This window comes from Lissotriton helveticus, chromosome 3_1 (assembly GCF_964261635.1).
Source record: "Lissotriton helveticus chromosome 3_1, aLisHel1.1, whole genome shotgun sequence".
Taxonomy (NCBI): Eukaryota; Metazoa; Chordata; class Amphibia; order Caudata; family Salamandridae; genus Lissotriton; species Lissotriton helveticus.
In genome coordinates, this window is record NC_136061.1 from 1,097,649,927 (window position 1) to 1,097,666,616 (window position 16,690).

Sequence of the window (16,690 nt, forward strand, 5' to 3'; positions counted from 1 at the left end):
GTAACTATTCTCAGATAATTTTGGAAGCCAGATATAGATATATTGGAGTAATAAAATTGTGGGGTGGCTAGCAACATACTAACATTTTTCCGTGCTTGCGCTTTCTTGCCCATATAACGACACTTTAGCTCTTTCTTGGGGATATCAAGTAGGCATTCGGTGTCTGCCTGGACGTCTAAGTTAAATACATCCTTGGCTGTTGTCATAACATAATTAATCCATGGGATCAATGAACATTTATCTAAGCATAGACAATCGCTAATAATACTCCTGGTAAAACCAGTTTCTTCTTTTAACCAAATTGCTCTCCACACCAACAAAGGTCTTAAACTTATTAAATCAGACAAATACTCCAACCCCAATTCCAGGTGCGTTATCTCAGTTGAGGCCGATTTAGGTAGGCATAGCAATTTTTTAATAAAACAATTCTCTTCCACCTGTAGGTCCACATGGCGACAGTGCCCCCAAATACCAGATCTGTATAGTGCAATTGAACCACTTCTGCACCTGTAAATGTGCAGCATATCATAGATACGACGGTCCCCAAGTTTGGACGCAAATTTAAAAACTCCATGAGCACTCCTAGACATTTTAGCTTTAACATTAGTTACCTCTTGGGACCACATGCCATTACTACTAAACGTTATACCCAAATAGCAGAAATTGTTCACAATTTAAATTTTCTCATCTTCTATATAAAAGGGTTTCAACTTCCTCATTTTCTTCCCACACTGCATAATAAAAGTTTTGATAGTATTAATTTTCAACTTCCTGCCCTTAATAAATCCCGCAAATTTGTCCATTAGCTTCTGTAGACCGCGGGGGGTTCTAGATATAAGCACTGAATCATCGGCATAAAGCAAGACGGGGGTAGCCAGGCCATCTACTTGTGGGGCATCAGAGCTAACCTTCTTGAGCTCAGTATCAATAGCGTTGATAAAGAGGGAGAAAAGAAGGGGCGCGAGAACACACCCTTGTCTAATACCCAGGTTTACCTGAATGCTATCTGTACATTCTCCCCCTTGTCCATATCTTATACGGGCAGATAACTTGATATATAATCTTGCCAGAAAATAAATAATCCCAGCAGGAGCACCTTGTTCCAATAGGGTTGACCATAGCAGCGCATGGTCGACAAGATCAAACGCGCTACTAAGATCCGCAAAGCAGAGAAAGAGTGATCCCTGCTTTGCGCGCGTATACTTCCCTATTAGGAGGTCTAAATTAATGCACTGTTCTATGGTCCCCAAACCTTTACGGAACCCAAATTAGGACTGCGCAAGGATGCCGCCACCTTCGGCCCATTCCTCCAGCCTGGTCAGCATTATTCGGCTCATCGTTTTAAGTGATGAGTCTAAAAGGGAGATAGGTCGGTAGTTCTTCGCTTCCGACCTATCTCCCTTTTTATATATTGGGATGATTATAGATTCCCCCCAAGTGGGTGGGGTGCTTTCCACAACTGCCGCATTAAAAACCCTGGTCAGGACGGGGCCCCATAGCTTTATGTCGGCCCTATACAGGTCAATGGGCATCCCGTCAGGGCCCGGAGCTTTCCCACCCTTACTAAGTCTAATAGCTTGCTCTACCTCGTGGACAGTGATGTTCAATGGGATAGTTGGCCAAAGATTGGCTGCCGGAGTCACCAAGACACCCTTCCCTTCCGGGTCAAAAATACTCATGAAATGTGATACCCAGCATTCCTCACTAACCTGGGCAGTGAGGACGGGGGTGTTATCACTCTTAAGTAAAGGGCTGTTGACAGTATCCCAAAAAAGTTTACTTTCAGAAAGTTCAACAGCCTTGGCCAACTTATCCCATGCTTCCTCCTGAAGTTCATACTTCCTACGCTTTATCTGCCCTTTATAAGCAGCCCTGAGGTTCTTAATCAACAACCTATCCCTAGGCCTGTTCGCTAGAGCCTTCTTCAACAGTGGAGGGAGTCATTTAGAGAATGTCTGTTAGGGATAGGAAGAGCGACTATGAGCGAGAATGAATGATAGTGAGTGAGGGGGAATGACAATGAGTCTAAGTGTTACTTGTGTAAGACTCAGTAAATCACAGTCTGAGTGAGTTGGCATGAGTGATAGAGTGAGACTCTGTGAGACTGATTTTGTCAGCGTCAGATTAAATGAGTGGAACTGAGTAGGAATGAGTGAGATTGAATGAATTATAGTGTGATTGACTGAGAATGAGGGAAAACGAGTGGGACTAAGTTAAACCGACTGAGAATGAGTGAGACTGAGTTAGTGAGTCAGTCTGAGTCAGCTAATGAGTGGGACAGAGTGAATAGGAATGAGTGTGACTAAGTGGAAACAACTGTGACTAGGTGAGTCAAAGTAATATTGAGTGAGTGAGGAGAAAGAATGGGGATGAGTGAGAATGAATGAGATTGAGCGAGACTAAGTTAGACTAACTGAGAATGAGTGAGTGAGACCGAGTGACTCATAGTAGGACTGAGAAAATGAGTACCCCATCCCCTCTAACGAACCTACCATGAAGTCTGGGTCGCTCATTGTAATTCGAGCCAAAGATTATGTTACTGGATACTGAGTGGAACAGTAATAATTCTGGGATGCAGTATTACTACAGGATTGCTATAATCCTCTGTCGAATGGGGACTGCCAGGAAAATTGACGATACCCCAGTGATTTCTTTGACAAAACATGCTAGGTTTGACCTAGTAAATGTGCCACCGGAAGCAACCAGTGCAATACTACATGCAAAATGATTGCACGCTGTACTACCGCATCACTCATAATTCTTGATTTGCCTAGTAATGTGAATGAATACCAGCTACATTGGAAATTGCGAAATACTTGTAATTATGTATTGCAAGATTTGTCTAGTTTTACTACTGTCACTGAAACTTGCTTTTAAGATTATTGCTGTGTATATTTCCTTGCTTGTGGTCAGGTATTTTGAGTTGATATGTTTGCATTTGTTTGCAGTTGCAAAAACGTCTAATTTCCTCAACTTTTTCTTTCATTATGATACAGGAAGCCAACGGCCAGCAGCAGGTGACAGTAGAGACATCCAACGAACATTCACCCTACACCTATCAACAAAACAAATAACTAAAGTAAATATCTTCTAGTACTCTTCTCTGTCAGTAGTCTGTGCTTTACCTACATTTTATTCTCAGTATAGTGTCTAGGGGTAATAGAGTTTAAGCCATTTTTACAAATCTTTATTAAAAAGAACAGCAAAAATGTTTAATATTCTACAAATCAATAATTATATTTAAGAGCAGTAGAAAATTGAATATTATTTGTATTTATTTCTGAAACCTTAATGTGAAGAGGAAAGAAGGTAATTACAGGGTGTAAAGTTGTATCTGTTTGTGTAGTCATTCTCAAGACAAATTAGACCAGTTTTGAATGAGTCAAGTGCAATGTCTGCTGGTCATTTAGTTGCAGAATGCTTTCTTTCTGTTTGTATTAAATGAGTTTCTTAGTTGTCCTTCGGTAACTGTTTCCTTTCTGCAGAGGCCCATATTTGGTGGTTCCTCCAATTTTTTTCTGTTCCTGGATGCAGTTTGCAACATTAAAAAAAGAGTTGTTGTTGGCACACAATAAGTTTCTTCACAGATCCGATTTGCTTCCATTTAGCAGTGATTGAACTACATACCCATAAATAATGTTCCCAGTCGAGACAGACAAGATTGTAAGACCATTAGGCTGTGTAAAGTGCTGATACATATCTGCTCCACCCATGGGGAAACACCCATTAGGCGATTTTCCACGCTAAAACCATATTTGTGCTCACTCAATTGCAGGTTGCGTGGGTCCAAGTTTGTTTCCTCAGTGCAGTGTTGGTTAAGTTTGTTGTGCTTGTTCATCCTCTTCCCTACAGAAATACTTTTCGGCAGATAGATTTTGTGTTTTACAAGATGGAGGGTTGATTACAATGCAGTGTTGGCCATCAGTGTAAATAAAGATCTTCAGAATAGCTTCTCTAATAGCATTTCCGAACAATTAAGCAAGTTTGCTCAGGCAATATCCAAAACGTTCCTTGGGAATGTAGGTGTACAGAGGGTGCTGGGGAAGGGAATTTACTTGCATTAAAAAAGGCAAATTTGTATAAAACCTAGGTGCTTCACCTAACTGTCTCCTCCAATTCAAATGCCAAAATCTCTAGAAATAACAATGTTAGAAACCACAAACAGATGAGCTACCATGTCGTCGAGTAAGGCAGCACCAAAAACTCTATACATTGGGATGTGTAGCATTGGATATAACTGTGTTAACAACAAGGACCCCCTGGTACGGATCAATATCCTGGGACAGGGTAAACAATATATGTAGAGTAACACTCCCAGGCATATACTTAAACAAAAACACAATAGAGTAAACAAACAAACTAGTAGAGTTTAAAAAATATACATTTTTAATTTGATTAAAAAAAGCAAATAATAACAGTCAGTGCATTGATCAAAGTTAATAAAAGAATCCTATACTGCTACATATGGATTCACAAAGAGAATTAAAAAGGAGGTTAGATGGTATCCGGTCGACGCGTTTCAACATAAAATTATGTCTTCATCAGGACATTTACCATCCAATTTCTAAAATTGTATTCGCGTACAGAGACAATTACTATTCTCTATTTTTCTGGCTGTATTTCGGCTGTATAGGGGCTGTATCATCAGGTTCCAAACTTGATATCTAATTAACAATTTTCTTGCATGTATATTATTAGTTTCGTTGAGGCATTCATACCCTGGGTTTCTAAGTTTCAAGCAGATGGTAATGACCCCTACAAAAGGTTGTTTGATACGTTCTTCTTCTGGGGTCTTTTTTATCAAACTGGTACCGCGATTATAAACTGATGTATTAGATAAAATCCCAAATGTAATAAAGCGATGTTAATTCGAGGTACCAGTCTTATCACGTGGTTTGGTTAAAAGGTATACTCGGCGTAGGCGTAGGATGTTCTACTGCCGTTTTTACAAACTCCTATTTCTAATAGCGCGCTGTTCACAAGCATAGCCGTTTTCCACTCGTGGTCCGGTTCCTATATCAAGTTCTTTCTTGAATACCTGACCGACCGGCAGGGATCCGGAATCATCTGTACCCTCGTGTAGCTGTTCGGGAGTAACGTGCGCTTGGCACCATAAAAAACAGATATCAAGACTCAACCGCCGTATACTTAGGAACCGGACCACGAGTGGAAAACGGCTATGCTTGTGAACAGCGCGCTATTAGAAATAGGAGTTTGTAAGAACGGCAGTAGAACATCCTACGCCTACGCCGAGTATACCTTTTAACCAAACCACGTGATAAGACTGGTACCTCGAAGTAACATCGCTTTATTACATTTGGGATTTTATCTAATACATCAGTTTATAATCGCGGTACCAGTTTGATAAAAAAGACCCCAGAAGAAGAACGTATCAAACAACCTTTTGTAGGGGTCATTACCATCTGCTTGAAACTTAGAAACCCAGGGTATGAATGCCTCAACGAAACTAATAATATACATGCAAGAAAATTGTTAATTAGATATCAAGTTTGGAACCTGATGATACAGCCCCTATACAGCCGAAATACAGCCAGAAAAATAGAGAATAGTAATTGTCTCTGTACGCGAATACAATTTTAGAAATTGGATGGTAAATGTCCTGATGAAGACATAATTTTATGTTGAAACTCGTCGACCGGATACCATCTAACCTCCTTTTTAATTCTCTTTGTGAATCCATATGTAGCAGTATAGGATTCTTTTATTAACTTTGATCAATGCACTGACTGTTATTATTTGCTTTTTTTAATCAAATTAAAAATGTATATTTTTTAAACTCTACTAGTTTGTTTGTTTACTCTATTGTGTTTTTGTTTAAGTATATGCCTGGGAGTGTTACTCTACATATATAGCATTGGATATAAGCCATTTGAAATTGTAAAATACTATTAACATAAATTTATATAATACGTACAGCATTTAATAATATTTATTGTGAGTTTCAGGATAAGAACTTGCTTGTAATAAGAAAATAAGAGCTCCCTGCAATAATTTGTTTTGCAGCATGAATCTCTTCTAGAAAATCATGCTGTGCATTATTACTCTACGTAGTGGTTGGGTCTGGAAACTGTATCTAAAGGTAAATGTTTTTCTCTGTGAGGTTGTACTCCCACTGTACCGAGCTGCGCACCACCCAATCAAACCAAAAACTTAAGAGCTCTGCTCACCAGAGAGCATTTAGCAGAAATCAAGCTATAATCCCAGTTTCACTTGCAGAAAAAAGTAGGAACTCTTCAACAGTCCAGCATGTTATGTTATGTTATTTTAATTTATATAGCGCTCAGATGCCGCAGCCAAGAGGCGTCCCGGCGCTTTCCAGAGATGGTAAACACAACACAGCAAAGGTGAATGGGAACAGAGAAAATTAAACTAAAGAAAATAGGAAGGTTTTTAATGTCTTCCTAAAAGGAAGATAGGGGGGAGTGCAAGGACTGCTTGCACTGTTTCCAAAAGGCACTCCGTTGGGAGATAGGACTCCTGAATTGAGATTTTATCGCAAGAATTCGTAAAGTTCAAACAAACGTAGTCAATGGTAGTCTTTTTAAAGATTCATTTAATTGATGGGTCACATGTTATGTCCACATAGTGACTTTTTCATGAAACAATACTCCAAGTGTATTTTAAATTGACATCAATCGATCAGTGCATTATCCCTATGCATTTCGGGCGGGGCCCTTCCTCAGGGGATAGCAAAAGATCTGTGAACAAATAAACTGGTGTCAGGAAGGAAACTCGCGACCACGAGGTGATAGTAACGAATAAACGAGTACAAATAAAATTATACATGCATTATCTGCACTACAAACGAGTTGAAAAAACGAGGGGGTAAAAAAGTGTAAGATTAGCCCAGTGTGGGGTGGGGATAGTAACTACCAAGACAGTGATGTGGACAGTAGACCAAAAACGCCCATAGCGTGTGTGCTGCACATAAACATCAACCTCACGTGAATCAGAAAGGTCAAACCCGACACATGCTTCAAAAGTCCTCTAACAATGTGCGCGGTAAACAAAAGTGGTCTGGGAAGTGGTGGTCATGCAAATAAAGGCTTACCGAATCGTCTCTGGAACAACGCACGACGCGCTGGGTAGCCGGCAGTTAGTGTACAATGCGGTCAATGCGGAAGTAAATAAACAGCGGTGGTAGTAAAGGTAAACGACGGACTATCCCGAGTGTTAGTGGCGTGATATACATGCCCATATATCCAAAGCTCGACGAACCCAGTGATGTTCAAATGTATGGCCGCGGCCTGATGACATGCGACGTCGAAGGTGGTTACACGCAAAAATGACATATGGTAAAGTTGGAAAAACACAACAAACAAATACTCGGAATCGATGGTGGCGGCCATCATGGAATGGTCAATCGTGGTGTACAATCACTGTTAGAATAATAACAAATGTGGAAAAGAGTGGGAGCAAAGTGGGTAAGGGAGCTAGAAAAACAAGTCATAATGGTGTGAAAAAAGTAAAGGTAGAAAAAGAAACAGAAACAACCTAATACTCGAAATTAAAATTAAAATTAAAAAAAAAATAAATAAAAAAAAAATAAAAATGACCAAAAAGGTAATGGGTAGGTACAACCTGGACAATGATCGTAGGGTGATCACCATATAGAAAAGGTGGAAATGAAGTAAAAACAAAGAGAGTGAGGGAGAGGAAAGTGGAATAGACAACAAAGGGGTGAAATAAAGACAGGTACGAGCAAAAAGAAATATGGAACAACTGTATGTACGTTGAGACAACAACGAATCATAGGAAACAACTATATTCAATTCTGTCGTTAAGACCCTTGGGCTGACAAGCATCAAGTCTCTTGATCCACACGGTTTCCCTCTGAAGTAGTATTTTTCTGTTATCCACGCCTGCTCTCAGTGGGACAACCTCCAAAACCAGGAACCTCAGTTGACTCACGTTATGCTGGTGTGTGATGAAGTGAGCAGCTAAAGGAGCTTTGGTTGATTTATTTCTGATGGTACTTTTATGTTCGGTCAAACGAACTTTGATCTTACGTTCAGTCTTGCCTACATAAGGCAGTCCGCAGGGGCATTTAAGTAGATATACTACGTTCTTAGAGTCACAAGTAGCGTTGGTTCGTAATTTGATGGCTTTTCCTGATGATGGATGGTTTAGGATATTACCTGGAATTATGTTGTGACAATGGCTACAGTTAAGGCACGGAATAGTGCCTGAATGTGTTATGGAAGGGTCCACAGGTACAGTCTCAAGAATGTTTTTAATGTTTTTAGCTCTCTGGTATGCAAAAAGTGGTCTACTGTTAAAAATGCCCTGGAAGTCAGGTTCAAAGCGGATCATATCCCAACTCTTCAAGATGATGTTCTTGATAGCCTTGCTTCTTGTCGAATACTTTGAAACAAAGACGGGTCTCTGTTCACCGGTTAGTCTGATGGGTGTAGTTAGTAACTCAGATCGAGTTTTGGTGGCCACACGATTTTTGGCTGCTTGTAATGTAACCTCAGGATATCTCCTGTCTCTGTATCTTTGGAGTATCATTTCTTCCGATCTTTCATAGGCTTCTGAGTCAGAACAAATCCTTTTGGCCCTTAGGAGCTGAGAGTACGGTAAGTGCGTTTTGAGTGAGGTAGGATGGCAACTGGTGAACAATAAAGCATTGTTCCTGTCAGTGGCTTTGACAAATAAGTTGGTTGTAAGTTTGTTGTCCTGTAGTGAGACTTGCACATCCAGGAAAGGTAAACTGTCTGGACTGATAGTGTGGGTGAACTTTATGTGATCATCCAAATTGTTGATGTATTGCAGAAAATCAGAAATTTCATCGGGTTGACCAGTCCAAATGAGGAAAATATCATCTATATACCTCCATAGGGTAAGAATGTTGTTGGTCCATTTGTTGTGACTCAAGATGTGATCTAGTTCCATACGGTGCATAAACAAATTCGCATAGCTCGGAGCAGCACAATTTCCCATTGATGTTCCAACGAGTTGAAGGTAATATTCATTGTTGAATGAAAAGTAGCTATGGTACAGGGTAAACTGTATAAGTTCAAGAATCAGAACTTTCAAATCGTCATCGATCGGATGGTTAAGTAAGAAAGATTCTATGGCTTCAATGCCCCTATTGTGTGGAATCGATGTGTACAGGGCACATACGTCAATGGTTACCAGAGTATGCTGTTTGTCGGGTTCCAGGGTAACTTGTTGAAGGCGGTTCAAGAAATCCGTTGTGTCACGTAAGTAAGTTGACATGGATGTAACAATTCCTTGTAGATATAAGTCAATGAACTTGCCAGTGGGCTCATGGATTGAGTTTCTCGTAGAAACTATTGGACGAAAGGGTGGATGGTGTAAGTCCTTATGAATTTTGGGAAGCATGTGAATGCTAGGACATTTCGGATGTAATTGTGTGAGATATTTGTGGTCCTTGTCAGTAATCGTTCCCATCGCTAAGGCTTTGTCCAAAATAGCTTTAAGCGTGTTGGCAAACACTCCGGTTGGGTCATTGGGTAGTCTCATGTACAGGTTCTTGTCACTGACGTGGTTGCTTACACTTGTATTGTAGAAGTCCCTGTCCATTACAACAAGTGCACCGCCTTTGTCGGCTTTGCAGCACATGATCTCTGGATTGTTGACAATTTGATCGAGTGCTCTCGATTCCTTAAGTTTGAAATTGTTGTATTTAGAGTAGGGCTTTTTGAAATTGTCTCTGATGGAATTCAAAGTAATAGTTTCAAAAGAGTCAAATATTTTGTGACTAACTGGAGCCACAAAAGTGCTCTTGCTTCTTAGATCTTTGCACGCGTGTTGTACAGGTGTACTTGTAGGGGGACACACATTAGTGAAAAAGTGTCGAAGTCGTAGGGTCCGCATAAATTTATATAAACTTATCTCAGTTTCCAATTCGGAGGTGTTGTACGTGGGAACGAAAGAGGTACCACGTTCCAATGTGGATAATTGTAGTTGGGACAAGTTTGTTTTGGATATATTGATCACGAGGTTTTTTTGCTCCTGGTTGCCTGAGCAATTGATGTTGTTTCTTCTCTTAAGGCTTCTGCTCCGCCTGGTTCGACGTTGACAGTTTGGCCTACATCTAAAAAAGGAACACCAGAAGTTGAGGCCACGGTTTGGGGAACATTGGCAGATGACTTAGATGGTATGGTACTCCTAGGTGGTCTTCCGTAATTAGTGTTGCCTCTTTGTGTAGTGGAACCATCAGTAGAACTCCCTTCATCAGAAGACGGATTACTATATGGTTTTTGTTGTCTGCGTTGGGCATAAACTTCTGCCCAACTATAAACCTCCCCCAGTTTGTAGTCCATGGTGTCTCGTTTGTATTTTCTAATCTTTCTATCATTTATCTCTTTAGTGTACTTATCAAGTTGAATATTGATGTCAGCAAGAGCTTTGTCAAGATCCTCTTTGGGCATGTTATTTTCAAGGTTGCGGGAAATTTGTGTAATTTCTTTATCCAAATCGTCGATGACTTTTGAGAGTTCCTCAACTATGAGAAGGATTAAGTCCAGTGAACAGCGGTTAAGGATGGCGTACCATCGTTCCGTAAATTTCGGGTTGTTCCGACAGAGGGTTGGCTTCAAAGCGATTCGTAATCCTCTAGGGATACGTTGGTCTTTGTGGTATCTTATTAGGGTTCCAGCGTGTAAACGTTGGTTGATAATTCTCTTAGAAGTATAAAGTAGTTGTCTCAACATACTGGGGTTGGAAAAGGTGCTCGTGGAAGACGGGTCTACTTCCTGAATCAAAGCATAAATTCGATTTGTTTCATCTTGGGTGAACCCGAATGTCTCAGCCCGGTTGGCTGTGGTGCTAGCGATTTCTTCATAAGACATGGTTTGAGGTTTGGTGCCCGCCAAGTTGGGCCAGAGGTGCGTTAACAATCAAAATTTGTATGGGACTGGCGGCACTCGTGGTAGGAACATAAAAGTACCATCAGAAATAAATCAACCAAAGCTCCTTTAGCTGCTCACTTCATCACACACCAGCATAACGTGAGTCAACTGAGGTTCCTGGTTTTGGAGGTTGTCCCACTGAGAGCAGGCGTGGATAACAGAAAAATACTACTTCAGAGGGAAACCGTGTGGATCAAGAGACTTGATGCTTGTCAGCCCAAGGGTCTTAACGACAGAATTGAATATAGTTGTTTCCTATGATTCGTTGTTGTCTCAACGTACATACAGTTGTTCCATATTTCTTTTTGCTCGTACCTGTCTTTATTTTACCCCTTTGTTGTCTATTCCACTTTCCTCTCCCTCACTCTCTTTGTTTTTACTTCATTTCCACCTTTTCTATATGGTGATCACCCTACGATCATTGTCCAGGTTGTACCTACCCATTACCTTTTTGGTCATTTTTTTTTTTTTTTTTAATTTTTTTTTTTTTAATTTTAATTTTAATTTCGAGTATTAGGTTGTTTCTGTTTCTTTTTCTACCTTTACTTTTTTCACACCATTATGACTTGTTTTTCTAGCTCCCTTACCCACTTTGCTCCCACTCTTTTCCACATTTGTTATTATTCTAACAGTGATTCTACACCACGATTGACCATTCCATGATGGCCGCCACCATCGATTCCGAGTATTTGTTTGTTGTGTTTTTCCAACTTTACCATATGTAATTTTTGCGTGTAACCACCTTCGACGTCGCATGTCATCAGGCCGCGGCCATACATTTGAACATCACTGGGTTCGTCGAGCTTTGGATATATGGGCATGTATATCACGCCACTAACACTCGGGATAGTCCGTCGTTTACCTTTACTACCACCGCTGTTTATTTACTTCCGCATTGACCGCATTGTACACTAACTGCCGGCTACCCAGCGCGTCGTGCGTTGTTCCAGAGACGATTCGGTAAGCCTTTATTTGCATGACCACCACTTCCCAGACCACTTTTGTTTACCGCGCACATTGTTAGAGGACTTTTGAAGCATGTGTCGGGTTTGACCTTTCTGATTCACGTGAGCTTGATGTTTATGTGCAGCACACACGCTATGGGCGATTTTGGTCTACTGTCCACATCACTGTCTTGGTAGTTACTATCCCCACCCCACACTGGGCTAATCTTACACTTTTTTACCCCCTCGTTTTTTCAACTCGTTTGTAGTGCAGATAATGCATGTATAATTTTATTTGTACTCGTTTATTCGTTACTATCACCTCGTGGTCGCGAGTTTCCTTCCTGACACCAGTTTATTTGTTCACAGATCTTTTGCTATCCCCTGAGGAAGGGCCCCGCCCGAAATGCATAGGGATAATGCACTGATCGATTGATGTCAATTTAAAATACACTTGGAGTATTGTTTCATGAAAAAGTCACTATGTGGACATAACATGTGACCCATCAATTAAATGAATCTTTAAAAAGACTACCATTGACTACGTTTGTTTGAACTTTACGAATTCTTGCGATAAAATCTCAATTCAGGAGTCCTATCTCCCAACGGAGTGCCTTTTGGAAACAGTGCAAGCAGTCCTTGCACTCCCCCCTATTTTCATATTCTACAGTCCTTACCGGCCGGAAGGGACTATTTCCTGGCACCCTAAAAATCTAACCTCAGTCTATATTATTTACATTGATGAACAGTTCCTACCACGAGTGCCGCCAGTCCCATACAAATTTTGATTCCTAAAAGGAAGCAAATCAGGAATGTCACGGAGAGTGGGGGGTAAAGAATTCCAAAGAGCCGCCGCCAACACTGAAAATGAACGACCGCCCATTCTGGCTCTTTTAAAGCGGGGCACAATGGCAAGATTAGAGCCTGAGGATCGGAGGGTTCTGGACGGGACATAGTGTTGGATAATCTGCGATAAAATAGGAGGAGAAGCAGTTTTAAGAATTTTAAAAGTTAGACACAGTACTTTAAACTGAATTCTTTGCCTCACTGGCAGCCAGTGTAAATCTCGAATAGTACTGCGGGCAGAGACAAACTTCGGAGCATGTCGGAGTTAACAAAAAACAGGTGTTATGAATAGCTAGAACAGAGAAAGAATCAGTCCACTCTAAGAAGTATGGTTTGAGTTTTTCGCAGATCTGGACTTCAGTGGGTCTGCTTATGGTTGTGTGCCTACAGTCATCATTATTGGTAGATACTGACTTAGCCTTGAGCCGACTTTTAGAAGAAAAACTTTATTTTACTAGAAGAAACCTTCCAGACTCGGACACTAGGAGGGCGATTAATGTGCTGTATTCCAATATAAACCAGTGTTGTCTTGTCAATAACTAGCACAGTTGTAACTTCTAGTGCCGACCTACAAGCATATCCTCTGCTTCAAAATCTTGCATCTCCAGCTGCCTGTTATCATCGAACCTGCTTCATTCTCATTTACTGATATATTCTCCCCCTTTTCTCTTTTAGACGTGCAGTTATGACCTTGCCTGGAGGTGCAAAGGCTGAAACAATCATGGATATTTCTGATCAATTGTGCTTTGGGAATTATTGACAGTTTTGCACAGGTTCTTGAAAAAAAAGTTATTTATAATGAAATCAACGAAAACTATTTTTGCTATAAGTTCTATGAGGTGCATAAAAATTCTTCAATTCGTCTAGCGTCTGTTCCCCCACGAACAGGTTTATTTTATTGAGATTTTTTTTTATCAAGTATTATAACACAAAAGGAAAAACTTATTTTTTTCTGGCCATGAATGGATGTTGTGCAGACTTGTCCATGTACATGACAGAAGTTTTGTGTTACATTTTTGTTTTGTTTTACCTTATTTTTTTTTACTGTATGCAATTGGTTTCTGAAGTTTTAAATAGTAAAACATCAAAGATGATGTTATGTGCTTGCAGTGTGAATGTTGCTCTGGTGCAGTGTTGCAGTGTCCGTTTTCTTAGCCTTCCGTCATACTCTGATGTAGTGTGAAGTGTCCTATCCTTTTTGTATAAATTCCAATTTGCCTTAAATTTTTCAATGCTGTAGCTGTTTCATTAATTAGTCACAAATAATGATGTAGAACGCTTTGACCAAATAAGCTGGTCTTTTATGCCTTGTAAAACAGCAGCATAGGGCTTTTAAAAGGTAGTTGAAGAAGAATTGCTGAAAATCCGGATTTTTTAAAATGTGTTGTAGATGTTTTTAATGATTTTTCACTTTAGGTAAGGTAGTGAAATGCAAGCGGGGGAAACGTTTTGTGTGAAACACATTTTCTGATGGGGAAATTTTAATAGGATAAATTGTTTGTAAGGCCATATGCCAACAGTTTCCTCTGGTAGTTTGAATGATGTAGGAAATCTGCTGTATGATGCAATGCAAAATGTCTTTGCTTTTTTTCTAAAACTAACTTGATGTTGTAGCTTTAGTGTAGGTAGACTAGAGATTTGGGGTGGGGAATTACCAAATGTTTTTGTCTTTTCTTTATACTAATGATGATTGTGCTCTGACACAGCAAACAAAAAGTTGCTCTTATAGCAAAATGGCAAAAGCTAAAGGACTTAAAAAAAAAAAATCTACATGAGCTGAGACATTTGTAGAAACGTTGTTGACTGGGTACTAGCTCTCAATATTAGGTGAAAGAATAAAGATATGGCACTTTTAAAGGTAACTTTACCAAAGAACAAAGAGCCAGTAGCCAGTAGTTTTGATTTGTCTCAGCATTCAATTTTCTGTACTCTTTTTATTTTGCCGGACCAGTTTGCGGTTAGGAGAATGTGCCTTTTTTTGTACATTTGCATTTTGGTTTTGTAGTTTTAATTAATGTATGGACACAAAAAAGCATGAAGGAAGACTTGGATCCAAGCAGTGCCACACTTTACATCATCACTACAAGTGTTAACTGTAAAGAAAACACATTTTGAAACTATGAAATTCCTGATTAGCAAATACTTAGTTATTATGAATAATCCATATTTGGTTGCTCCGTACTCTTTAAGCGCTTTCATTATGGTTGCATATGTTAAAAGGATATTAAGTTGTCTTCCATAACTGTGTACTTTTCTGATCAGCAGCTTCTGGTCAGTTATCTACCTCAGATTTTTATTTCCTTTTGTATTGGGACAGGTTGCTGGCCCTCCCTGTTTCCACAGACCAAATTATCCTAGCTCGGGAGCTGGGTCGAAGCAGTTCTTTAAAGTATTTCTAGTTTTTCAGTGGTTTGTGTGTATCGGAGTGTAGCTATCAGTGACATTTCATAGTTTCAAAAGCATTTGCTGCTCTGAGAAGTTTAGATTCTAGTGAATTACATAGTCATTGGAAATGTTTTTTTATTATTATTTTTTTAAGAAATTAAAAGTTGTGGTATCATTGGTTCTATGCTCTCTGGAATATAATGCTTTGTCAAAGTTCAGACTAGATGCAGCACCATCCCTATGTTTAACCCTTTCCATGTGTCAGACGGCCCCGGCTGTCTGACGTCACTGTGGGCGTGTGCGTCGGACGGCTGGGGGCCGTCCGAATTGCGTACATGTGGAATTCGCCTGCACCGTGGGGGAATTCCAGCCGCGTTCAAGGGGTTCAAACATCCCAAATCTGGAGCTTTGGCTTTATTTTCCAGAATTGAACAAAACAGCTTCCTCGGAGCCAGGAAAGGGCTGTCGCCTATGTCTGAACTATGTGCCATACTTAGTGTCTAGGTAAGAGTTGGGAAACATAACCTCTGTACATAAAGAAGTAATCAGTTACTCAAACATCACATAGTAGACAGCCATTAAATTATGAAAAAAAGTTAATTTATGAAGAAAGACCTTTTGTACAGACTGAAAAAAAAGATTTTCATAGAGATATCTATATGATCAAGAGAGTTAATTTTTTATTTTTGTTTTACTATTGCCACAAACTTGCCAGTGGTAACTTATTTGTCCGGTTCAAGATAACTCTGTAGTTCTGTTTCCTAGGACTTGTTAAATGCCAAAACACATTTTTGAACTGTAAATTTGATTCAGTTGTTAGCTTTTTTTCTGTTTTGTTTCTTTTGAAAACTTTTGAATAAAAAAGATCAGTGAATTAAGGATTCCTGTTTTCTCTTAACCATTTTCAGTGTATGTGAAATTATTTGAAAATGCTTGTTTATAACATTACTTTGTTCTTAAAAGTGTAACTCAGAGTGCCTTGGTTTAAGTGATTGATATTCAGAATGACTAGAGTTTAACATGCCCAAGTGCTATATTAATCCTACTGTGTGTTTTCCTCAAATTTTCTTATAGTGCTCCATGATCTTTTTTTAAATCTGTTAATGCAGTCAAATATTCTTTATTTGGTTATTTTCCAAACCATAAAAGAGTACATTAATCATACAAATAAATAAAATAATAGATAATCACTGTTTGCAGTAAAAAACAATTCACAATAGTATTGCAAAGGGACAGGGAGGAAAGTGCGCATGTACAAAGGTACATTCACGTAAAAAAACAGAGAGTTGATATAATCCAAACAGCATGAGCAACATGCAATACATAAAAACCCTTTGAGGCTGTCAAAAGTAATCATAAATCAATAAACTCTATATAAATTCATAACAAACACATCAGACTGAGCGAATAAAGTGCATTTCGCATAATGTGTATTATTTCGTCACCAAGCAGAAGAGTAGGTTCATCATGTCCCTACTGGGTTGCGCAAGCAAACTGCAGAGGAAATACATTTGTAAAACATTTGACATATATATTCTGTTTTCAAAAGCTGTAGGTAATACAGGGTCGGCCTGCATTTCCTAACATTCAAAGCCCTTAAGTAAAGAGACAATA

General features: G+C 39.5%; 1 protein-coding gene across 8 annotated transcripts in view; it reads left to right on the plus strand.

Moving 5' to 3' along the window:
* Positions 1 to 15,950, plus strand: part of RBMS1 (RNA binding motif single stranded interacting protein 1) — a 764,797-nt gene extending 748,847 nt beyond the window's left edge. For all 8 annotated transcript variants that reach the window (XM_078681673.1, XM_078681675.1, XM_078681672.1 and 5 more), the window contains exons 13-14: positions 2,997 to 3,079; positions 13,367 to 15,950. In XM_078681673.1, the coding sequence (XP_078537799.1) occupies positions 2,997 to 3,074 (78 nt within the window). In that variant the 3' untranslated portion in view covers positions 3,075 to 3,079; positions 13,367 to 15,950. The remainder of the gene's footprint in view (positions 1 to 2,996; positions 3,080 to 13,366) is intronic.
* The last annotated feature ends 740 nt before the right edge of the window (positions 15,951 to 16,690 follow it).